At 39.0% G+C, this 25,488-nt stretch overlaps 1 protein-coding gene across 7 annotated transcripts in view; it reads left to right on the top strand.

The window, feature by feature from the left end:
- The window catches only part of itgae.1 (integrin, alpha E, tandem duplicate 1), a 38,481-nt gene that overhangs the window by 9,014 nt on the left and 3,979 nt on the right, over window positions 1-25,488 (top strand). For 5 of the 7 annotated variants that reach the window (XR_008361336.1, XM_053507208.1, XM_053507207.1 and 2 more), the window contains 11 exons: window positions 3,685-3,802; window positions 4,530-4,651; window positions 8,757-8,908; window positions 9,033-9,183; window positions 9,552-9,681; window positions 13,369-13,490; window positions 13,668-13,807; window positions 13,903-14,056; window positions 15,688-15,829; window positions 21,328-21,455; window positions 25,298-25,449. Coding sequence is in view for 4 of the 7 variants with exons in the window: in XM_053507208.1 (XP_053363183.1) it covers window positions 3,685-3,802; window positions 4,530-4,651; window positions 8,757-8,908; window positions 9,033-9,183; window positions 9,552-9,681; window positions 13,369-13,490; window positions 13,668-13,807; window positions 13,903-14,056; window positions 15,688-15,829; window positions 21,328-21,455; window positions 25,298-25,449 (1,511 nt within the window). In the remaining 3 variants the exon portion in view is untranslated. The remainder of the gene's footprint in view (window positions 1-3,684; window positions 3,803-4,529; window positions 4,652-8,756; window positions 8,909-9,032; window positions 9,184-9,551; window positions 9,682-13,368; window positions 13,491-13,667; window positions 13,808-13,902; window positions 14,057-15,687; window positions 15,830-21,327; window positions 21,456-25,297; window positions 25,450-25,488) is intronic. The other 2 variants (XR_008361337.1, XR_008361338.1) reach the window with 1 other exon arrangement.

Raw genomic sequence — 25,488 nt, 5'->3', positions numbered from 1 at the left:
CATCCATGCATTTTGTATATGTGCGGGTAAGAGAGCTAGACCAAATGGAAGGACCCGATACTGGTAAGCTTTGCCCCAAAAGCGAACCTCAGGAACCTCCTGTGTTGTGGCAATATTTCTATATGAAAGTAAGCGTCCTTCAATCGATTGTCACAAATCAATCGCTTGGTAGGAGAGCAATCACTTTGACAGTCAACATTTTGAAGCTGTATTATTTATTTTAGATAGTGGGACAGCCCGCGAAATTTAAAAATTGGATGCAGCCCCCCCGTTCCTCTTGCAACCAAGAAATGCTGACTGTAGTAGCCTGACTCACTGTCTGGTATGGGAACATGTTCCATGGCCCCATTCCCCAGCAACTTCTGTCAGCAGATGCGCACTTTCCGGTATCACGGAAATGTGGTCCATGCCGTTGAAACGCGGAGGTCGATGTGCAAACTGAATCCTGTAGCCTTTGTCTACAGTCTTTAGTACCCAGGGAGATAAGCCTGGCAGTATCTTGCACGCTGCCAGCTTTTCCGAAAAGGGTACAAGTTTTTAGTACGACTGCACGTCGTACTAAAGCAGAAACTAAACACCGACCCCCTGGGTCCCCATGCTCTTAGGGAAAGAGCGCTGAGTACCCCCGAGTCCTGAGCGCGTAGGCTATCAGGACTTTTTTTTATCGCAGAAGACAGTGCGGCGATCTGATCTTGTGGAGGCGGTCTGTTTGGGGGGTGCTCGGCTGCTGACGCTCTCCTTCTGCGCCTCTCGCTCGGCGAGAATCAGATCTGGTCGAGGCTGGGTGGCCGACGGCCCCGACTACTGAGAACGGAGTGGGAGAAATTTTCCAAAGGCCTGTTCATACAGCCTAGCCTCTCGGAACCTAGTGGCGACGGTATTAACAGCGTCGCCAAATAGGCCGGAAGGTGAAACAGAAGCATCAAGGAGGAAAGTTCTGTCCTTATCCTTAATGCCTGTTAGATTTAGCCATATGTGTCTTTCAGCAGTCACCAAAGAGGCCATAGAACAGCCAAAAGCACAGGCTGTCTGTTTAGTCGCACGCAGGGATAAATCAGTAGCCCGGCACAGATCAGCCTAGAACGCCTGCAAAACCGCCATGGTGTGCAAGGAAGCGCCGGTCTGACCTGCTGCTTATAACGCTTTCCCTACAAGGGTAGAAGAAGTTCTACACAGCTTTGAGGGAAGTGTTGGTTTCCTTAAATGAAGATGATGCCGCAGGAGAGAGATAGCCCGCAAGCGTCCCATTATTAGGGGCATCATGGTGTAGCCTCGTGTTTTTGCATCCACGATATCCGAATAAAATAAAGGCGATGGAACAAAAATACGGGAAGAAAAAGGATTCCTCCAAGAACGAGATATTTCGGTGTGGAGGTCATCAAAGAATGGCCACCCGACAGGAATCTGTAGTGTAATTTTGAGTGTTTTGGGTGAGCTTGCTCCTGTGACAAATCAATATGCAGTCGTTCGACTGCGCGCATTATAACTTCAACCAGCTCCTCATATTCTCTCTCCTCGTTAGAGGAGCATTCTGAGGAAGCTACTTCCATTTCCACAGAAGCAGGAGAGTGAGTCTCTTCAACGCACCCACGAGAAGCACCGGAGTGCGCTCGTGAAGTGGAAGGAGAGAGTTCGGGATCGAGGGAGAGGGCGAGAGAAAGGAGGGACTCCATCTCTTGTGCGTCGGCCAAGTCAGCCTGTGATTCCCATGAGTGCAGCGCGGCTCGTGGCTCCCTAAAGAACGTGAGGCGTGCACGCGCGTGGCAGCTTCATGGGAAGAAGATCACAGTGCTCACACTCTCCATTAAGCCCTTCGAGAGCATGCTTTTCACCCAAACATTCAAAGCAGAAAGTGTGCATATCGCCCTCCAAAAGGAAATTATCGCACGGAGGGGAACATCTAGCTCTAAACTCCGCCATTATTGTCTGGTGAGTTTTATAAGCTGTAAAATCTGCTGTTAGATTTTTAGTATGCTTGTTGACACACACACACGCGCACAAAGCGGTGAAGACAAAAGATCTGAGGAATGTTTCCGGTTCACCTGTATTCATAACCTGCAGGTACGTCTAATCAGATGACCATAATTATGATCATAAGTTAATAGAAACATCTGTAAGGCCAAACTGTAAAGTGCAAGGCAATCAGTGAAGGGGCAAAATAAAAGTTTAAAAAAATAACACAAAGTTAGTTTGTGCGGTTAATGTCGGCAAAACGTCCTCCAAGCCAGATGGCAGTGTCAGCAAGGTGTTGCCAAGCTAGGGGGTGCTGCAGCCAAGATGTTCTGGAAACTTGGCAGGGGTCCCAGCATGATGCTTTCTAAGCTGGGTGCACTACAGGGACCGTGGTCTCAAAGCATGAACTTGTTGAAGCCAGGTGCCAGGCAGAATGTGACATGGAGCAGGCCATGGTTCTGCATCCAGGTTCTGCATCTAGGGTTTCTCAGGGCATGATTCAGTCAAATCAGAACAGGGCTCAGTTAAAGAAAAACAGGGCTTACAGAAAGCATCTTCAAGATAGCAGGAATCATCTTTGCGGTAAGAGGAAGCCTCTCCGGGCTTACAGATGCATCTTTGGGGTTATTTATTTCGGTAACAGGAAGCATTGGTAAACTAAAAAAAAGGCATCTGCTAACATGGCTAACATGAGTTGGTTCAGAACTAATGGCTTTATTAAAAAAAAAACACAGGACTAACTTGGGTTGGCACTTGCTGTTGGAGGTCTCACTGTCAAACTTCATCTGGAGGTGAGCCATCTGGGAAGCAAGCAGGGCCCTTTGTTCTTGTACCTCCAGCATTCATTTACCTGCTTGCTGTGTTGCAAAAGTCTAGCAAAAGTCCAGCTGTAAAGCGGGCTGCTCTGCCTACTTCTGGAGGGTGTGGTGTGCTCGCTTTTGCTTTGATCTAACAGCTCTTAACACGCACACAGTAGGGGGTTTCTCCTTACTCTGGACAGCATTGTACTGCCAGTAATTGGTTGAGGAGCTACTTCCTGGCCACTTTTTCTCCTATAAGCGTATTTCATGTTGCAAGCAAAGAACACGCCCTAAACTTAAATTCCATACTCCCAGGCGCTCCCAATTGCTGCCAATTTGTCGTGATTCAAAGTCAGTTTGGGAATGTTATTCTTTCAGCTCTTGAATCGTCCTTCTCCAGAAATATTTTGGGGAACTAATTTGTGCATTATGGCAATGGTTTAGTCTTGCCTTCTGTCAGAGATTTGTAATTACAGACATAGACAATATGTAAACAAACAGCAAAAAAAAAAAAAATAGAACAGTGACTATGCAGGCGTGAAAACAGCAGTAAACAGATGTAAAACCAAGACACTTTTTATTATCAACACCCTTAATATTTACTTACAGCACGTATTATTATCAGACCTTGTAATTGTAATTAAATAAAATAAAAAATAAAATTCAATTAAATTACATGAAATGTTATAATTGATTAAATAGCTATATATATATATATATATATATATATATATATATATATATTTTTTTTTTTTTTTTATATATATATATATATATATATATATATATATTTTACCTTTTTCTATTTTGTTTTATTTTATTTATTTATTTATGTATTTTTTCTTCTGGGAATAATCTGCTTTAACATTTATTTACTTATATACTAAAATAATCATTGTTTGTGGATAACAGAATGATTTTCTCTTCTTAGGTTGAGCAAGAGATGATAAAAATTGCTGGCAGTGAGAACAGGTTTTTCAAGGTTTCTAATTATTTCAACATGAAAAACATTCTCTCTTTTTTGGAAAAAATCATAAGTGTAACTGAAGGTAAATGTAAATCAATTTCTAACTTTCTGTATAACATCACATGTAATTGTTAAAACTTGATCGACAAACTGCATTATTCAGGTACTGTTTGTCAGGATGTATTTAGGTCACAGGCTAATCATATGAATCAACCAGTGATTGCCTTCACATCCATATGTGGGTCTTCTCCAAACAATTGCCACAAAGTTGGGAGCATGCAGTTGTGTAGAATGTCTTTGTACTGTATGCTGTCACTTCAAAGGAAGTAAGGGATCCAAACTTATTGCACCGTGACAGTGCCCCGTGTGCAAAATCAAGATCCTGTAAAGCATGCTTTGTCAAAGCCTAAATAAAAAAATGATTTGGGTGGTCTGCATAGAATCTTGATCTCAACCCTCAACCCCACTAAACATCTTTGGGATGAACTAAACCAGTGACTGAACCTAGGCTTTCTCACCTGTCACCTAATGCTCTTGTGACCAAATGAGCAACTCCCCAAAGCAGTGCTGCAAAATCAAATGAAAAACATTCCCTTAAGAGTTCATATTATTTAATTAATTAAAAAATTTCATGAGCTAAATTATAAATGCTATAACTTAGTAAAATATGAAAGTTCAGCTCATTAAGAACACATTATGAGCATAATTGCTTTTCAATTAATGTATTACAGTACTTCACAATAAAAGTTTTTTCTGCTGTTTAGATTTCCTTATGGGTAATATTTGTAAAATATCTCTTTCCCTTTAAGATGCAGGGACGGAGGTCGCTTTTGTCCTAGATGGTTCTACTAGCATTAGGCCTGAGGATTTCGAAATGGCCAAAATATTTATTCATGATGTGATGAAAAATATTTGGACAAAATATTTCAGCGTAAGTAAAGTTTCAGGGAAACAATTTGTATTTACACTTAGAGTTTAATTTTTAGTGACTTTTTTATTAAAAAAAGAAAACAATACAGTACTTGCAAATACAATTTACCTTTCTTCATATTCCTAAATAAATAAATAAATATAAAAAAATAAACAAAAGCACTCTGAAACAAAGAACAACAAGAACTGTTGACATAATAGCAAAATAACCTGTCCAGAAACCTTCCAACAAGCGCGCTGCCTCTTTAGTTGACATTAGATCGAATTCTGCTTGCAAATCAAGACACTGGTTCAATAATTCTGGAAAAGGGTTCAGTGTATAACTTTGATCAAGGTCACTAATCGCAGCTGTTCTTTAAGTTCTTTAAGCCTAGCATTAATCTTTTTATTAGCAAGAAGAGAATAAGAAATAATTTGACCTCTCAGATAGCATTTAAGTGTCTTCCATAGCAATGAATATGAAACTGAATCGTTTTGTTTGAAGGACAAGAACTCCTCAATAGAATTAGAATTGAATTCACAAAATTGTTTATCTGCCAAAAGAAGAGAGTTAAATCTCCAAAGTGTTGGCTATGTTTATAGGTAGAAAGTTGAATATCCAATAGCAGAGGTAAATGATCAGATATTACAATACCTGAATAGTCAGAAGAAATAACACCCGAATTAAGAGTTCTGTTAATAAAAAAATGAATCAATCCTGGAATAAGAATGGTGCACCTGGGAGCAAAAAGATTTTTTTAATTGAAGAATTGCGAAATCTCCATGGATCAATAAGATCGTTCTGTTTCATAAAATCTGAAAATATTTTAGACATAGATGATTGAGTCAGATTACGAGGATTAGATTGATCTGAGATTGGATCAAAAACACATTTGCCAACAAAACCTTTTTTTGTCTTAGGGTACCAGCAATAATGATATATCTACCATTCCTATCAGCGATAACATTGGTTGGTAATAATTAAACTTTCTTATTAATGAGAATAGCAACTCCTCTAGCTTTCGAATTAAAGTTTGAGTGAAAGACCTGACCTACCCATATAACCCATAATGATCTTTAATGCAGGGGGCCAGGGGTAGCTCAATGGTTAAGGCATTGGACTACAACTGCTCAGATGTACAAAAAAATAAATAAATGTAAGTCGCTCTGGATAAGAGCGTATGCCTAAATGTAATGTAAATGTTAATGTGAATGTGAGTCTCCTATAAAAATGCTATATCAGAATTTTGAGTGTGTGAAAACCTTAGATCTCTTAACAGGGTTACCCATACCTCTGATATTCCAACTAATGAATCTAAGAGGCATGCCTGACCCAGCAATGCTGGTATCTATATTCCCATTAACTATTCAAAAAGAAAAAAAACACAACAACAACCAAAATGCCAGTGATCGTAAAAAGAGCTGAAATGTGATACCCTCCCCCCAAGTCCTGTGCAAATAAATGTAGTGAGCATAGGTAAGATTGTGCTTGACTGATGAGTACCATATATGATTCAGTCTCATTATATAAAAGTGAAAATAAAAATAAAAAGCAAACAAACAGTACAGTAACTAGCGCAACACACTAAGAAAACAATGTGCAGGTAGCATTAAGCCTAATGAGAGCGTAAACACTTTTTAGGGGCTATTGAGGCTCACCTAAAAATTAAAGTTTTGACATAATCATTGACTTTTTTAAAAATATCAGTGGTATCTTTCCTCAGCGAGGCCAACAGCTCGACCTTAAGAGCATCAATATCAGGATTAGCTTGGCTCGAGGGGGGCTTTACAGGTGACAACGGCTCACTCAAGGATGTGGTCACGGTTTGCAAACTAGGCCTCAGTTGTGTTTGAATAGTACTGCGAGTTATTATATTTTTTTTTTGTTGCCATTTTACACAGTCTTAAGTAAAACTTCTCAACACAACGAACTACAGAATAAAACAGGACTGAAATTATGGCCAAAATGCGCAAATGAATAACAATTTAAATCGAAATCGGCAGGAGCTCCCAAACTCACGTCCTACTCCATTAAAGCTCAACCGGAAGTCCCAGTAACATGTTTTAAACATTAACCATGAGCCTTAAACAAACATAACTTTGAATTTTTTTTCTTAAAAATAAATAAAACTACCTTATGATCTAGATTCATTACATTACTTTTATTTTGATGATTATGGCTTATGAAAATCCAAAATTCTGTATCTCAAAATATTAGAACATCTCCTTAAAATTCAATCCAGAAATATTATGAAACTTTTAAAAATATGTCAATTTATGCGCTTAATACTTGTTCAGGGTTCCTTTAGCACAAATTACTGCACCAATGTCACATGGCATTAAGGCCTGTGGAACTGCTGAGGTGTAATTGAAGACCACGTTGCTTTGATGGCAGCCTTCAGCTTGTCCGTATTGTTGGGTCAGATATTTCTCATTTTCTTTTTGACAATCAATATCCAATAGATTCTCTATGGGGATGAAGCCAGGCAAGTTGTCTGGTCAGCTACTCACAGTATTATGATGGTCAACAAATCAGTTATTGTTTTTTTTTGGCAAAGTGGACTGGTTGTAAAACTGTGTTGACCTCGGTCTTAATAAAACACGATGGACCAACACCAGTAGATGACATGGGATCTCACATCATCAGATACTATGAAAACTTGACACTGAAGCAGCTTTAATTCAATTCATTTAAATTTTATTTGTATAGTGATTTTTAACAATGTCATTGTCACAAAGAAGCTTTACAGAATAAAAAAATAATAATTATGGAATTTTGTATGAAATGTAAAAAATGTGGCATGGAAAAACTCCCTGATATGGCAGTAGGAAGAAACCTTTGAAAGGAACCAGACTCGTTGGGTGATAACCGATAGCAGGAATTGTTTTGCAGTCATAATGTGTGTTAGGTGGCTGGAGGGTCATGCTGGACTTCCAGAAGGCAGAGGAGGTCTGGATCACTGACAGCTCAGGAGCGAAATGTATAGCTCGACAGAGAGACAGGGAGAGCAGGAGAGAGAAGAAGAGAGAAAAAAGGAGAAAACAGAAGAGTAGGAAAGATAACATTTGTCACACAATGTATCCAAAACTGGACCTGTCTGAATGTTGGAAGCGGGGCACCAACACTCAGACAGCTCCAGAGGGCAGAGGGGGTCCAGAGAGCAGAGTCCCCCAGATCTTCTTCTTTACCTAAGGCAAATCTATTCACAAAAATGCTTGGCTAAATAAACTAAGACAGTGTCTGAGTCTGAACTTTAATTGGCAGTGCATTCCATAACTTTAGAGCTTTGCAAGCTCTGCCTCTGCGGTATTTTTCATAACAGGCAATACTGACAAGCATCCTGCATTCTTTAATCAGAGTAGGTGAATCGTAAGACAATTTCATTTTTTTTTATTCCTACTAAGTCCTGACTACCTTTTCTAAGCTGTAAATGAGAAAACTTATAATGAGTTCAAGTAACACAAGCAAAGAGACAAAGAGGCCAATAGGAGGTCATTAACTACTTTGGAAACAACTTGGATTCTGTTCCTCTCCACTCTTTCTCCAGACTTTGGGACCTTGATTTCAAAATTAAATGCAAAATGAGGACGGCCTGGGCTTTGGTCCCAACAGGTAGTGGTGGTTCTAGTGTGTATGGAACAACAATACTGTTATACTGCTAGCCTATATTATTATGCTACATACATAATATTATGAGTGGTGATATGTACTGTATGTGATATATGTAATATACATTATGTGAGATATGTACATGTTAGTGATGATCTGCATACTTATGTCTTTTGTCTGTTTTTTTTTGTCTTTTTTCCTGTTGCTTTGCCCCACACCCTTGCCACCTCCCTTCCCATCTCGGACTCCTGAGTTAGAGACCTTCAAATTCGGTATATTGTCTCATTCAAAAACTAGAATCAGGTTAACAACAGAATTTATTAACGCAGACGATGACTTGCAAAATGAGAGGTGCAAATGAGTGATAAAAAAACTGATCATGCATATGTTATCATTCTAAACTTTGACTTTGCCCCCCTCCCACTTTACATGCAATGAATATACTGTAGTATGTATAAGTGTATTAGTGTATAAATGTAGTGTATACATACAATTTTTCTTTTCATTCTTTCCTCAGTACAAGTTTGCGATAGTGCAGTATGGAAATAACGTAAGGACAGAACTCTCTCTGCAGGAAAGTAATGATCATCTCAGAGCCTTGGCTATAGTTAAGAAAATAGATCAAATTCAAGCAACCACCATGACTGCTTCAGCCCTCTACCATGTTCTGTAAGTACCAAAACACTTTAATGACTTTGCTCAAAAGTTTGTTGATAGGCAACATTCTATCAATGTTTACAGCAGCTCTTACTACAAAAACAATATAAGCTTTTGTATCCTGTACTACCTATAGCACAGATGTTTTTGTTCCTCAAAACGGATCAAAAGAAAACAGCAGAAAAATTATTATTCTGCTGTCTGATGGAGTATCGACAGATGGACATGAACTTCCTGGTGTTTTGGACATGCTACAGAGGAAGGGAATTGTTCGCTATGCTATAGGGGTAAGCGTATTGTTTTTAAAAAGAGTGTTTTTTATGTCCCAAAAGTATTTTTGTATACTCTACTTGCACATTTTCATTTATACTCTGGTACACATTCTCAAAATTTGTAGTAAATCAACAGTGCTGTGTACAAATTGATCTAAATTACTAATATTTATTACAGTATGCTTTCATGTGTAAAACAATTTAAGTATCTTTAAATATCCTGATTTTAGCCTGTTTATTAATAAATGTGTTTTATGTGTTTTTTTCCTGTTCAATACGCTTACTATTCAATTTAAATTATGGCAATTAACACCTTTAATCTTTTACATACTGTATGCTGAAAGAATTATTTTTTTTACTAATAAATAATGTTTAATTCTCAGCTCAAGACAAGCTTAGTAGATGAGATGACATGGATAGCTGGTAGTAAAGAAAGATTTTTCAAGGTTGCTAAATATAATGCCTTGAAAAACATTCTTTGGACATTGGAAAAGAGAATAATTGGAATTCAAGGTAAATCACTATATTTGTATATAAATACAAATGTATTAGCCTTTTAAAAAATATTATTATTTGCATTTGTTTATACATAAATTGTTATTCAAATTTGTCAGGGTGTCTTTCTACACTCAACAAAAATATAAACGCAACACCTTTGTTTCTGCTCATTTTTCATGAGATGGACTTAAAGATCTAAAATTCATTCCAGATACACAATATTACCATTTCTCTCAAACATTGTTCACAAATCAGTCTAAATGTGTGATAGTGAGCACTTCTGCTTTGCTGAGATAATCCATCCCACCTCACAGGTGTGCCACATCAAGATGCTGATCTGACATCATAAGTAGTGCACAGGTGTACCTTATACTGCCCACAATAAAAGGCCACCCTGGAATGTGCAGTTTTGTCTCGCAGCAAAATGCCACAAGCATTGAGGGAGCGTGCAATTGGCATGCTGACAGCAGGAATGTCAACCAGATCTGTTGCTCGTGCATTGAATGTTCATTTCTCCACCATAAGCCGTCTCCAAAGGCGTTTCAGAGAATATGGCAGTACATCCAACCGGCCTCACAACCGCAGACTACGTGTAACCACACCAGCCCAACAAAAATTTTGTTTACAGATCACCAATTTCTACACATTAGGCTTGCCTTAATTTACATTATTGAAATATGGAACTTTATTTAAAATTCTTAAACATTTTAGATTTACAACCCTGGAAAGTTTTATAGGAAAGTCTTGTGCCTGAATGTCTTGTGACTGCATCAGCCATGCTGATATTCAGGATACAGTAATAGCACTGCCCCATTAAGGAAGTGGTCTCCTGAGTCAGAGAGACTGCTTTAAAACTACACAGTGGGAATATTGAGGACATTGTACACTGCACTACGGTTTACATCAACTTTTGCATGGATGTTGCTGTTCCTGTAAGAACTGTACGCTGCTTTGCAAACAACAAGCCCTGGATCACAAGTGACATCAAGGCTCTCCTGAATAAAAAGAGAGCTTTCCAAAGTTGTGATCAGCAGGAGATCAAGCGCGTGCAGAAGGAACTCAAGGTTCAGCTCAGGGGATAGAAAGAGCAGTACAAGAGGAAGCTGGAGCAGAAACTACAGAACAACAGTATGAAGGAGGTGTGGAATGGAATAAAGACAATCACTGGGTGCAGTTCAAAATGGCGTGAAACCATTGAGGGAGATGTGAGGAGAGCAAACCAGTTTAACAACTTTTTTAATAGGTTTGACCACTCCAACTCATTCACACCTCAGAGCACTGTACCTTCAACCATCTTCTACGTTCACCACTCCCTCTCTCCCAATACTCATTTGCAACTCAGAACACTACAAACCTCACTGCTCCTCCTTCCAACTCTCTCCAGTCTAGTCTCCAGCTTAGAATATAGAAAAGAGGAAACTGTCCCTCCACCTGAAATCACAACAATCCAGGTATGTAAAGAGCTAAAGAGACTCCGCCCCAGCAAAGCAGCCAGGCCAGATGGAGTATCACCTCAACTACTGAAGGCCTGCATGTTGGAGCTTAGAGAGCCTCTTCAGCATCTTAAACCTAAGCCTGGAACAGAAAAAGGTCCCTCAGCTGTGGAAAACACTCTGCATCATGCCAGTACTAAAGAAACCATGCCCTGAGGAGAGGAACGATCACAGACCAGTCGCTCTGACATCACACATTATGAAGACCATGGAGCGGACACTGATTCATCACCTGAGGCCACACATCATGCACTTGACCCCTACAGTTTGCATATCAGGAGAAGGTGGGTGTGGAGGATGCCATCACCTACATGATCCACAGATCTCTGTCTCTGTGTGGATTACATTCCTGGACTTCTCAAGTGCCTTTAACACCAACCAGTCGCTGCTCCTTAAAGACAAACTGACAGAGATGGGAATGAACTCACAGCTGGTGGCCTGGATTACAGACTACTTGACAGACAGGCCTCAGTATTTACGGCTGGGGGACTGCAGGTCTGACACAGTGTTCAGAAGTACAGGAGCGCCGCAAGTGACTGTGCTTTCTCCAGTCCTGTTCACCTGTACACGTCAGACTTCCAGTACAACTCAGAGTCCTGCCATGTACAAACGTTTGCAGATGACACTGCGATCGTGGGCTGTATGAGGAACGGAAAGGAGGAGGAGTACAGAAAACTGATCCAGGACTTGCATGGTGTAACCTGAACAACCTGCACATTAACACCACTTAGACCCGTGAGATGGTGGTGGACTTCCGGAGACCCAGGCCTCAACCAGAACCTGTAACTATCAGTGGTGACTGTGTGGAGCTTGTGAGGACATACAAATACCTGAGGGTGTAGCGGGACAACAAACTGGACTGGAATGCCAACACAGATGCTCTGTATAAGAAAGGACTGACCGCTTGTACTTCCTCAGAAGGTTGGCATCTTTTAACATCTGCAAAAAACTGATAACAATGTTTTACCAGACGATGGTGGCTAGTGTGCTCTTGTATGCAGCAGTGTGATAGGGAGCCAGCATGAAGAAGAAGGACACCACACGTCTGGAAAAGCTGGTGAGGAAGGCAGGCTCAGTGCTGGGTTCAGAGCTGGAAAGCCCAACATCTGTGTTAGAGCGCCAGGCACTGAACAGGCTCCTGTCAATCATGGACAATACATCACATCCACAACACAACACAATCACCAGACAGAGAAGCAGCTTCAGCAACAGGCTGCTGTCTCTTCTCTGCTCCACCGACAGACTGAGGAGGTCATTCCTCCCCCACGCCATGAGACTGTTTAACCGCACATGTGGGGGTGGGGGTTTGGGTAGTCAGGCAGTATCATAACATCCTCACTATATGCACAAAAACCACTGACTTTGCACAATAATATGCACAGGGCTATCAGCTATCATAATTGACTGCTTTTAGCTTTGATTACGGTGCACATTGTGGTGACCACTTCATTGCATAAAAATGATTCCTCATGCTCACAGAACTATTGTACACTTTTATGTTTTGAATCCTGGAATAAGCCTGATAATTTTGGAAGAAATTCAGGTTGTCGACTGACTTTATTTTATAGCACCATAACGTTGCTGAGCCTATAAAATAATCTCAATCTGGACTCATCAAACCACATGATCTTTTTAAATCTTCAAATGATTCAAAAGTCCAATCTTTATGATCCACAGAAAATGTAACAAAACAAAAAAAACCTTATTATTCTCACTAAGTGGTTTTCCTGAGGCTACACAGCTGTTTAATCTAAATTCTGTGAGTTTTCATCATATTGTACTTGTGGAAATGCCCTTACTTTTATAAATAAACCTATCTGTGATTTCTACAGTTTTTTACCATGTATAGCATTTAAGTGATCTCCATTTATGATTTTTTTTTCTGACCACATTTCTTTCAGAATTAAAGGCTCAGGATAGTCCTTACAGGTTTTTAATAATGTGTTGGACAATTCTAGTAATTTATATAGCAGTAAATTTTCTTTGTTTTCAGGACTTGATAAAAACAAGTAATAAAAAATAATAACAAATTACAAGACAAATTGAGTGTCAGATTTGTGCTAAATTTGATATCCAACCAAACTTTGTCTAGACATGATCTGAAACTGTTTCAACTCTAACCGTTTTAAACATGTTTCATTTCCATATACTGTACTGTACCTGTCTCCAGTTTAAATATATTTGTGGAATCCCTTTTGCTTATCTAAAGATGCAGGTATAGAGATTGCTTTTGTGCTGGACGGCTCTGGTACCACTGAGGCTAAAGATTTTGAAATGGCTAAAGACTTTATTTTTAATTTTATGAAAAATGTTCAGACAACATGTTTCAGTGTAAGTAAGGCATTAAAAGTAACCATTGACATTTACAATGAACAATTTGCAGTAATTTAATTTCAATTTCATTGCAGTAATTTAATTTCATTATTAAAATTTTAATAATTAAAATAAAATGAAATTTTTATATTTTAAGTGTAGGTTAACTGTACAGTGTTTCAATCTTCTCTTTAGTGCAGGTTTGCAGTAGTGCAAAATGGGACCACAGAACTCTCTTTAAAACAATATACTGACAGTCCCAAAGCCCTATATAAGGTGAAGAAAATAAAACAGATTCGTCAAATCAAGACTTTTCCAGCCCTCTACTATGTTCTGTATGTAACAAGTTTGCACAACAGTACTGTTTGCACAAAACTACATAATTGGTTGATGCAGCTATATATTGGCTTCTGTCCTGTACTACCCACAGCACAGATGTTTTTGTTCCTCAACATGGATCAACAGAAAAGGCCAAAAAAGTAATTATTGTACTGTCTGATGGACAAATGACAGGAGATAAAAGAAATCTCACAGAGGTTTTGAACATGCTACAGGTGGAGGGGATTGTTTGTTATGCTATTGGGGTAAGTATACAATTGTTCACTATTTAATAGCCCTAGTGACAAGAAACAAACCAAAAAAAAACTTATATGACTAGTTAGTTTGGACCAAGCAATCTTATTGGATGAGCAGCTTTCCACGAGTGGTGATAATGTACGTAACACTGCTAAGATGTTGAACAATACAGCAGGCATCACTCCTCATCCCAAGTGTTAATTTTGTTAATTACACTGTTCCTTTCAGCATGGGTGCAAGTAGGTCTTTACGATCCACCTTATGAGGGGAGAGCAACTGCCTGATTAACTTGATGTGTGTGACAATGGCTTGTACACCATAGAGCACTAGCTTTCCTTTCAACAACAGAACCTGGAAGTTAATGGAGCTTATATTCTAAAACAGAATATTTGGAAACTGAATGAGAAACCCGTGAGATTTACAGGACTGTCCACCACCTCCATGTTTTATTTAATGTTTCTTTATAAATGAAGAAACAAATCATAATCTGTGGATAATAAATGGTGTTTGTGGAACTGTTGTATAAAAGCAATATCATGCCTGAGGTTGTGCTGTTGTGCTGAATATCATCATGATGATAACCAACACAACAGCACTCCCTCTCATGTAATATTTCCTAATTATCATATTTGTCAAGTACAGTAGTATATTTACAGATATATTTAAGAAACATTATTAAAATGTGGTTATTACATTTTAACATATATTCCAGTATTGCTTTACGAAAAATAAACATTTGGCACTCAAATAGATAAATTGGCCTTTGTGTAAATAAGGAAGTGTCACCTTGTTTAATGTTCTCTTATTGCATTTTTCTCCAGACTTTGATATGCCTAATTTTCCTCCAGAGAATGGTATTAAGTACATACAGTTTTGATTCATGAATCAGTAACAGTTTAAAAGTCAAGTAATATTAACAGCAATAATAGTACTAAATTATTAAGTACAAGGAAAGTAAAGATGCATAGATTGTTTTTTATTTTAGTTATTAGGCTTTGACAGTGTGGAAAAAGTTTTTTAGATTTCTGTGTTTTTCTTTGCTGTTTATTTGTCACACTTAAATGATTCAATCATCAAACTAATTTTATTATTACACAAAGATACACTTTAACATTACGTGGAAGTCCGGGCCAGTGCCTAAGGAGCGGTAGACTGGGGTGGTGGTTACCCTCTTCAAAAAGGGGCACAAGAGGGTGTGTGCCAACTACAGGGGCATCACACTACTTAGGCCTCTTTGGGAAAGTGTACTTTAAAGTGCTGGAAAGGAGGGTTTTTAGAATGCTTTTGTCAGACAAGTTCTATTTAAGTAATTTCTTGATTCAGCAGATCAGGCAGTAATCACCCCTGGGTGTGGCAAGTGAAATTTAACTATTCAAGCATTTTTCTAGATTGCCTGACCCATGCTTGTTTTTGACAATATATGTACTGTATGTTTCAATTAAGGCCACATGCAATTGTATCCTTCCCTGCCACTTAACTAAAACCCTATAACTATCTTGAATTACAGCTTTAATTATTTGATTGTGTTTATTACAGTATGCTTCATATTAAATTGTGCTCTTAATTTAATTTTTTATCTTTTATTTATCATGTCCTAAATAACATTGTATTTGCTACACAGTGATGTTTATATTCTCAGGTTGGGCTTCAGAAAAATGCACAGGCAATACAAGAGATGACAGAAATAGCTGGCAGTAAAGACCACTTTTTCAACGTTTCTAATTATGCTGACTTGAAGAACATTGTCTCTTCTTTGGAAAACAGCATAATTGGAATTGAAGGTAAACCACATTATTCTAAAATAAATGAAAATGTATTATAATACCTCTGCACCAATACCAAATAAATATCTGAAATGAGTGCCGTGCAATTGTATTCAGTCTCCCCGACCCAATACTTTGTAGAACCACCTTTCATTGGAATTAACGCTACAAGTCGTTTTGGGTAGGTTTCTAACAGGTTTGCAGATCTAGAAAGTGAAATTCTTGCCCATTCTTCTTTGTAAAATGCCTCAAGCTCAGTCAGATTTGATAGAGAGCATCTGTTAATAGCAATTTTCAAGTCTTGTCACGGATTCTTAAATTCAATTCAATTCAGTTTTATTTGTATAGCGCTTTTAACAATTGTGATTGTCGCAAAGCAGCTTTACACAATCAATACAATTATTTAAGTTTGTATGGAATGTGAATGTGTATGAATCAAAATGGTAAAATAGTCCCTGCTGAGCAAGCCGAGGGCGACAGTGGCGGAAAAAGGAAAAACTCCCCGAGATGGTAATAGGAAGGAACCTTGAGAGAACCAGACTCAACAGGAAACCCATCCTGACGTGGGTGAAAAAGCAGGAATTGATCTGCATTCATACTGTGTGTTAGGGGGCAGCCAGTTCAGCTATAACAGTTGCTGTGACTGTCGGTGACAATCCAGAGCCCAGGCCAGGGAGCAGACAGACAGGCTAAACCAACCGTCTGCTAGCTGCATAGAGTCGTCACTCAGGGTTCACTGTATTGAGACTGTGTCTGTTCCCCGAGCTAAAAACAAATTTAGAAAGACTCAGAAAGTCTGTTTTAATAATTTAATTAACATAGATATTACAAACTCGGATCACACTGAATGCGCAGCCGGCACCCCTGATCTGAAGCTAGGACTGTTAAATATTAGATCTCTCGCATCTAAAGCAGTTATTATTAACAAAACTATCACAGACCAGGAGTTTGATATATTATGTTTAACTGAAACCTGGATTAAACAGGACGAGTATGTAGCTCTAAATGAAGCTAGTCCTCCTGGATACAGCTACATACACCAGCCTCGGGTTAACTGGTAGAGGAGGAGGCGTCGCAGTTATTTACAACGATAATCTGGCTATCGTACAAAAACACAGATTTAAATTTAATGCATTTGAAATTCTCTTTAGTAACATAAAGTCAGCTCAGACGATTCCGCTAATCATCATTTACAGACCTCCAGGGCCGTACTCTGAATTTCTCTGTGAATTTGCAGATTTCCTTTCAAACCTTGTCATTTCCGTAGACAAAGCGTTAATTGCTGGAGATTTTAATATTCATTTTGAGAATCCAGAAGACCCTCTGAGAGCAGCATTTATGTCCATACTGGACTCAGTAGGAGTAAATCAGTGTGTAGTAGGACCCACTCACACTTTGGACTTAATATTATCCTTCGGATTGAGTATAAGAAACATAATTACAATTCCACAGTCTGAAGTTATATCAGATCACTGTCTTGTCTCGATTAAAGTGTCTCATAGTAATAATGTACGCACAGCACCGCGCTACCGCCTTAAACGTACATTCACATCAAATACCACACAGAGCTTTATCGATAATCTTCCAGAGTTATCAACTTTGATTGGATCGCCATCTGATTCCACAGAACTGGATCAAGCGACTGAATATCTAGAGTCAACACTTCGTCATAGCTTAGATAATGTAGCTCCAGTTAAAAGAAAAATGATTAGAGATAAGAAACTTGCTCCTTGGTATAACGATCACACACGCACTCTAAAACAAACCGCTCGGAAATTAGAACGCAAATGGCGTCAAACTAAATTGTTAGTTTTCCAAATAGCATGGAAGGAGAGCATCCTGAACTATAGAAGAGCTCTCAGTGCTGCTAGGTCAATGTATCTCTCCACTCTTATAGAAAATAACAAAAATAATCCTAGATTTTTATTTAATACCATAGCTAAATTAACTAAAAACAAGACCACTGCAGAAATCTCCACAACAACAACATACAGTAGTGAGGATTTCATGAACTTTTTCAATAACAAAATCATAAATATTAGGCAAAAAATTCAGGCTTTAAAACCAGACAATTTAAGTGATACAGATGATAAATTAATCACATCACATCAGAACCTAGAATACTTTACTCCCCTTGAAGCGAGTGAACTAATTTCACTCATCTCCTCTTCAAAATCGTCAACCTGTGAATTAGATCCTATACCGACACATTTTCTCAAGCAGATAGTTCCAGCAATAACAGAACCCCTGTTAAAAGTAATTAACTGTTCACTCAGCAGTGGGTATGTTCCTAAATCCCTTAAATTAGCAGTTATTAAACCACTAATCAAAAAACCTGACCTTGACCCCTGTCAGCTTTCCAATTACAGGCCGATATCAAACCTCCCGTTTATCTCTAAAATTCTGGAAAAGGTAGTATCACAACAGCTATGTTCATATCTACATAGGAATAGCATACATAAATTGTATCAGCCAGGATTTAGGCCTCATCACAGCACAGAGACAGCACTCGTTAAAGTAGTAAATGACCTCCTAGTGGCCTCTGATCAGGGTTGTGTCACTATACTTGTGTTACTCGACCTCAGTGCAGCTTTTGACACTATTGATCATAATATTCTCCTTCACAGATTAGAAAATGTAGTAGGAATTAAGGGAACGGCCCTCTTATGGCTCAGATCCTATTTGACTGATCGTTATCAGTTTGTAGATTTAGATGGTGACCATTCCTCATGTTCTCAAGTTGAGTTTGGTGTTCCACAGGGTTCTGTTTTAGGCTCACTGCTTTTTCATGCTTCCTCTAGGCAACATAATTCGTAAACATGGTATTAGTTTTCATTGTTATGCTAATGACACACAAGTATACGTTTCAGCAAAACCAGATGAGAAAAACCAGCTTACTAAAGTTGAGCAATGTGTGCAGGACATAAGTGATTGGATGTTAATTAATTTCCTTCTGCTTAATCCTGATAAGACAGAAGTTCTAGTCATAGGACCACAAGCAGCTAGAAGTAAGCTTTCTGAACACACTGTGATTTTAAATGGCCTTTCTGTTCCATCAAGTGCAACAGTAAAAGACCTCGATGTGATTATAGAGTCAAGCCTTTCATTTGAAGCACATGTAGATAATATTACCAGGATAGCATTCTTTCACCTCAGAAATATTGCCAAGATAAGAAATATATTGTCACTAAACGATGCAGAAAAACTAGTTCATGCTTTTATCACGTCTAGGTTGGATTATTGTAACGCCTCACTGTGTGGTTGTTCAACTAGGTGCTTAAACAAGCTTCAATTGGTCCAGAATGCAGCAGCGAGAGTCCTCACTCGAACCAGAAGATATGAGCACATCACCCCTATCTTATCTACATTGCATTGGCTTCCTGTGAAATTTCGCATCGATTTTAAAATACTACTCTTGACGTATAAAGCATTAAATGGTCTCGCGCCGCAGTATCTGAGTGAACTGCTAGTGTCTTACAATCCGCCACGCCTACTTCGATCAAAGGATGCAAGCTGCTTGTAAGTACCGCGTATTATTAAAACTACAGCAGGGGGCAGAGCTTTTTCTTACAAAGCCCCAAAGTTATGGAATAGTCTTCCAAATAGTGTTCGGGACTCAGACACATTCTCAGTGTTTAAGTCCAGGCTAAAAACCTATTTATTTAGCCAAGCATTTTTATAAATAGATTAGCCTTAGGTAAAGGAGCAGATCTGGGGGACTCATGGACGTAGAGTATTAGGTGAACTGGTATGTTTGGATGCTGTCTTCCCCACTCTCATTGATCACTCAGGTTTGTTGACGGTGAGGTGATTGGTTGCCTTACATCTCTGGAAGCCCTGATGTTTGTGTTTCCTTCTGGCTCTCCCTTTTTAGTTATGCTGTCATAGTTAGTCCTGCCGGAGTCTCTGCTTGCACTCTGCACTAAATATACATTCACTTTTTACATTGTTTGACTGTGACCATACCTAACTGTTATTTCTCCATCTCTTTGCTCTCTCCTTTTCTGCTCTCTCCTCTCTCTCTCTCTCTCTCCCTCTCTCCTTTTTCCTCTACCTATCTCTCTGTCGAGCTATACATGTCGCTCCTGAGCTGCCAGTGATCCAGACCCCCTCTGCCCGCTGGACCTCTCTAACTCATCCTGGAGTCCTGCTTCTGGTTGAAGACTTCATCACATGGATGCCCCCGTGTGGTCTGCCTGGAATGCGAGTGGTGACTGGGGTTGGTTCCACTTTTCCATGAAGGTGGTCCTGTCCTCGACTGATGCAGACAGCTGTTCTCTGAGGACCTGTGACTTCTGTCGCTCAGTAGTTCAGGACTGAAATTTCTCACAGTCTACCTGAGCCTCCAGGAACAAACTGGACTTTAATCTTACACATCTCCTCTTATATTGAACTTCCAGTCTCGCATATTATTATGCACATCAATCCCTGCTATCTGTTTTCACCCAGATGAGGATGGGTTCCCTGTTGAGTCTGGTTCCTCTCAAGGTTTCTTCCTATTACCATCTTAGGGAGTTTTTCCTTGCCACTGTCGCCGTCGTCCTAGGCTTGCTCCTCAGGGACAATCATATAATTTTGATTCATACACATTCACATTTCGTACAAACTTAATTCCTGTTGATTGTGTAAAGCTGCTTTGTGATGATGTAAATCGTTAAAAGCGCTATACAAATAAAATTGAATTGAATTGAACTTTTAGGAAATTCCAGTCCCGAACTATCAGGCAACTGCAGCCAAGTCAAGTCCTTAAAGAAACAGCTGTCAACACCAGTCGAGGCCAGACCGTCTTCATGGTAGAGTGAAACCATCCCCAGACACCAGATGCATCCCAAAGAGACACACGGGGCATACATGTGACGAGATCTCCAACCAGAAGCAGGGCACCAAAAAGAGTGGGGAGGACAGCATTTAAACATACCAGTTCACCATAATACTCTACGTCCATGAGTCCCCCAGATCTGCTCCTTTACCCAAGACAAATCTATTTAATATATAAATGTTTGATTAAATAAATAGGTTTTTAGCCTGGACTTAAATAATGAGATTGTGTCTTAGTCCTGGATACTATTTGTAATGCTATTCCATAACTTTGGGGATTTGTAAGAAAAGGCTCTGCCCCCAGCTGTAGTTTTCATAATATGCGGTACTGACAAGCAGCTTGCATCCTTTGATCGAAGTAGGCGTGGCGGTTTGTAAGATACTAGCAGTTCACTCTGGTTCTAGTGAGGACTCTCGCTGCTGCATTCTGGACTAGCTGAATTTTACTGAGCATTTGCATTTAGGCCAACAAGTTACATTTTGGTCTCATCTGACTAGAGAACCTTTTTCCACATGTCTGCTGTTTCCCACATGACTTGTCATAAACTGCGAACAGAACTTTTCATGGCCTTCTTCTTGCCACTCTATCATAAAGACCAGATTTGTGGAATAATTTACAAACAGTAAGGTTTATAGCACAAGTTTAGATCATTTTGTAAATTTTTTTCAATTCTTCTGCCAAATATGTTTATCTGAAGATCCAGGGACAGAGATCGTGTTTGTTCTGGATGGATCTAAAAGCAGGGAGGAAAAAGGGGAAGATTTTGAAAAGGCTAAAGACTTTATGAGTTATGTGATGAATTATATTTGGACAACATGTTTTAGGGTAAGTACATTCAAAATGCAGATTCTTTTAGGTTGTAAAAAATGAAACCAAAAAAATTTCACGGTAGATGTTTTCAACATTTAATTAGCTATTGTAAACAAAAAAGCCTACACATTCGTGAAAAATGTGTATATAAGAGTACAAACTTACAACAGCAATTATTGCAATAAGTGTGCACACCCCTTCATTCTGCATGTAGTTTATATTATGAATGTGAATGTGAATATGAGCTTTTACCACATTTTTAGAAACTTACTTTTAAATTAGCAGAAAGTGCTTGACACAGTGCTGTTATGAATTTGTTCTTTTGGTATTCAGCTGGTTATCTAATATAATGCATAGCAGACAGCTAGCAGTTAGACACCTGAAATGCAGCTGTGACTCAAATCAGCTATGCCCTTCATCAATGCAATGAAAATGCAATAATTTTTATGGCTTAATAGAATTTAATTGAGTTACCTAAAAAAATATTGTTTTCGCCTGGCCAAAAATTAATACACTGTAATATTTCGTTGACCCACCTTTTGCTTTGATTATGGCCCATATTCGACCATGGCATTGTGTAAAACGATCATGCAATTTCGAAACATTTATTTCCATCGAGAGTTGCATTAATTTCTCTCCAAGATCTTGTATTGATCATGAAAGAGTTAGACTCCTGCAGAAAGCCTTCTCCAGCATTTTCCCAAAGGTTCTCAATGGATGCTAATACGGGTGTAAAAATTATATCTCATGCTCTCTAAACCACTCTTTCAAAATTTGAGCTCGATGGATCCTGCAATTGTCATCTTGGGATACGCCCATGGTATCAGGGCCATTTTTTTTGTTCCCTCTTTGCCATGTTTGTTGTTCCCAGCTGCTGCAAGTGTACACCCGCATGTACATTATCATAAATTAGGTCCAATTTAGGATATATTATATATTTAGAAATAAAAGTATTAAAATATTAAATTTACTCTCACAAGGTCTAGCAACGCTACTCTAGTCATGAAGGAGACGATGGTGGATGTTAGGAACTGTAAAACTGTGATTAAACCTGTTACTATCACGGCTGAGGAGATTGGGGTTGTCGACTCTCCAACAGACTGATCCAGCTTCGCTGTCACAAGGAAACGGTTCAGGAAATCGTTCCTACCATTTACAGTTGCACTTTACAGCGACTTACCTCTATGTAACAGATGACAATAATAACAATACTCACTGCTACTTTATGCACACATACATACTTTGACAATTTGCACATCTATCTATCTATCTATCTATCTATTTATCTATCTATCTATCTATCTATCTATCTATCTATCTATCTATCTAAACTGCCTTAAAACTCCCCTAAACTGGGAAAATTACTCAATTCCTATCAGCAGCTGTGAATCAAAGCAATTTTAGAAATAAATTTAGATCAATTAAATCCGATCATTTAATAATTAAACTAAGCAACTTGCCCCTCAAAAAAGCCAGAAACAAGCATATTTATCAAACGTGAGAGAAAGGTCATCTAATCACTTATCAAGTTATTGTGCTCTTCATGCAAAACAAAAGCCACCAGCGGGTGGCAAGAGCAGCCCATGACTGACACAACAGTACAACCAACACTAAATGTAAAACTGCTGTACAATTATTAACAGACATCCAAACCATCCGAACATATTGAAACTTAATTAATGTATGGGGAAAATGTCTTGTTCTTCTTGCCCTTCATGTCTTTTCATCTGCTCTGTAACACACACACACACACACACACACACACACACACACACACACACACGTAATCATTATTTTTAATAATAACTTATTTTATAATAAAAATCTTCTAAGCATCTTAGTCCTGTACTTAAGAAAATAGTAGCAGCACTTAACTAATTTAAAATCTTCAGTCTTTATCACTTACAGTGTATATACAGCTGTTGGAACTAATAACTAGTTTTCCACCCATTGTCTTTTTAACTGCTATGTTCCTCCGAAAACACATGTAAGCACTCTAATTAAGGCAAAATTTTAGCCTAGGTAGAAGCACTTACCTTATTTTAAATCCATCTTCACGGTCTTCATTTACATCTGCCTCTGCTTTCTGTTACTCCACTTACAGAGTACATATAGGTATTGAAATGCTTGAGCATCTCCAGACTTAGGACAAAGGCCTTGCAGCACATGCCTTGTCTCTTCATGCCATATTTGCACACATTGCAAGCAATGACAAAGTGGCAAAGTCTTTGAGGGCATGGTCTCCACTGCTGACCTTGTAATAGAGCTCTTCAGCTCAAAATGCCTCTGTTTGGCATTCTACTCTGTGAAAGAACATACCAGAGTGTGGGAAAAGATTTCTTGACCTGCTTTTCGGCTATCCAATGTATTGCTCTGTCCTTTCTGACTGCTGATGACTTTACCATATACTATGATTGGATAATAGCAAAAATCTGACAGATCTTTGCTCCCACCCCAATCTCTATAGCAAAAGGACCCCTTTCTCTCCTCCCCTAGAAAAAAATTCAGCCTAACATGTGAAGAGATTTAGGACATCATCACATCCTCCAATCACACCAACTGTTTGTTAGACCCAATCTCTTCCACTCCAGGCCATCTCAGAAGACCCAACCATCAAGCTTTCATATCATCTGGTCATGTTCCTGCTGCATTTAAAAAGGTTAGGGTTCTCTCATCCTCAAGAAACCCTGCCTAGATCCAGCGGTCATGCATGCAGCAACATTTGACACAGTAAACCAAACTATTATCTTGTCCATCCTTGCAAGCATTGGACTCTGGTGCATGGCATGGTTCATGGCATGTTTGCTTCCTACCTAGAAGATCGGTTGTATGGGGTGACATGGAGGAGATCAACATCTACTCTACGAAGGGTCTCTTCTGGTGTCCCACAAGGCTCAGTACTTGGTCCTCGTCTGTTCTTCACCTATACCCTGACGTCTCTTGGTGAGCTCATATCTTTGCACAGCTTTTCATATCAATATTAATCCAAGATGGCACCAGTGAGGTTAGCTGGTGTCACGACTGCTCTGACCTCTTTTTCTTTGTTTTTAAAGTATCGAACATCAGTAATCAGAGCCATTTTAATATGGTCATTGCCTTATGTAATCTGCATGAAACATGCAATTTTTATAAGCATATCACTTGCCTCACTAGGGGCAAAAGGACACTGAATCATACAGCTATACAGTACAACAGTCAGGGATGGCTACAAGGCAACAATTGGTGGTGCTTTACAAAACGCACTCGAGGACGCAGACTGGGATATGTTCTGGCACAGCTCTGATGAAATCCATATATTTACAGAAGTGGTTGTGTGATTCGTTACAAAACGAGCAGATGATACCATTTAAAAAAAATGACCATCAGAACGTTTCTCAATCAAAAGGCCATGGGTGGATAAAACCATCAGCAATGCTCTGAGATCTCTCACACCGCTAACTATAGCGAGGGACTTGCGTTGGGTTACATGGACCTATACAAGGCTCCATACAATGTCCGAAAAGTGGTGAAGAAGGCGAAGCAGCGCTATGGGAGAAAACTAAAATCACAGCCTTAACAGTGTGACTCTAGGGGCCCGTGGCAGCGGCTAAGGACAATAACAGACTATATGGCACCAACATTCGGTATGATGAACAGGGACATGTCTCTGGCAGACGAGCTGAACACCTTCTATGCTTGCTTCGAGGCTGCAGCTAAAGACGTTAGCAATGCTAATGAAAATTGTTTAGACTCAGATAATATATAAAACGAAAATATTTAATTATTTATTGTGTGGCCTGGTACCATTTGATCCACGGACCGGTCCCATGGGGACCATTGATCTAGAGTATATGTACTTATGTAAATTCTCTTCTCAGTGCAAGTTTGCAGCAGTGCAGTATGGAAGCAACATAAGGATGGAACTCTCTCTGAAAGAAAATAATAACCTTCTCAGCGCCTTGGAAAAGGTGAAGAACATAAAACAGATTTATGGGATCACAAAAACTACCTCAGACCTCTACTATGTACTGTAAGTACACCAATGTGCATCAGTGGCTGACATTAATCC

The sequence above is a fragment of the Clarias gariepinus genome, chromosome 11 (assembly GCF_024256425.1).
Source record: "Clarias gariepinus isolate MV-2021 ecotype Netherlands chromosome 11, CGAR_prim_01v2, whole genome shotgun sequence".
Lineage (NCBI taxonomy): Eukaryota > Metazoa > Chordata > Actinopteri > Siluriformes > Clariidae > Clarias > Clarias gariepinus.
The sequence above is the reverse complement of the archived record's forward strand: the minus strand, read 5'-3'. Positions and strand labels throughout refer to the sequence as shown.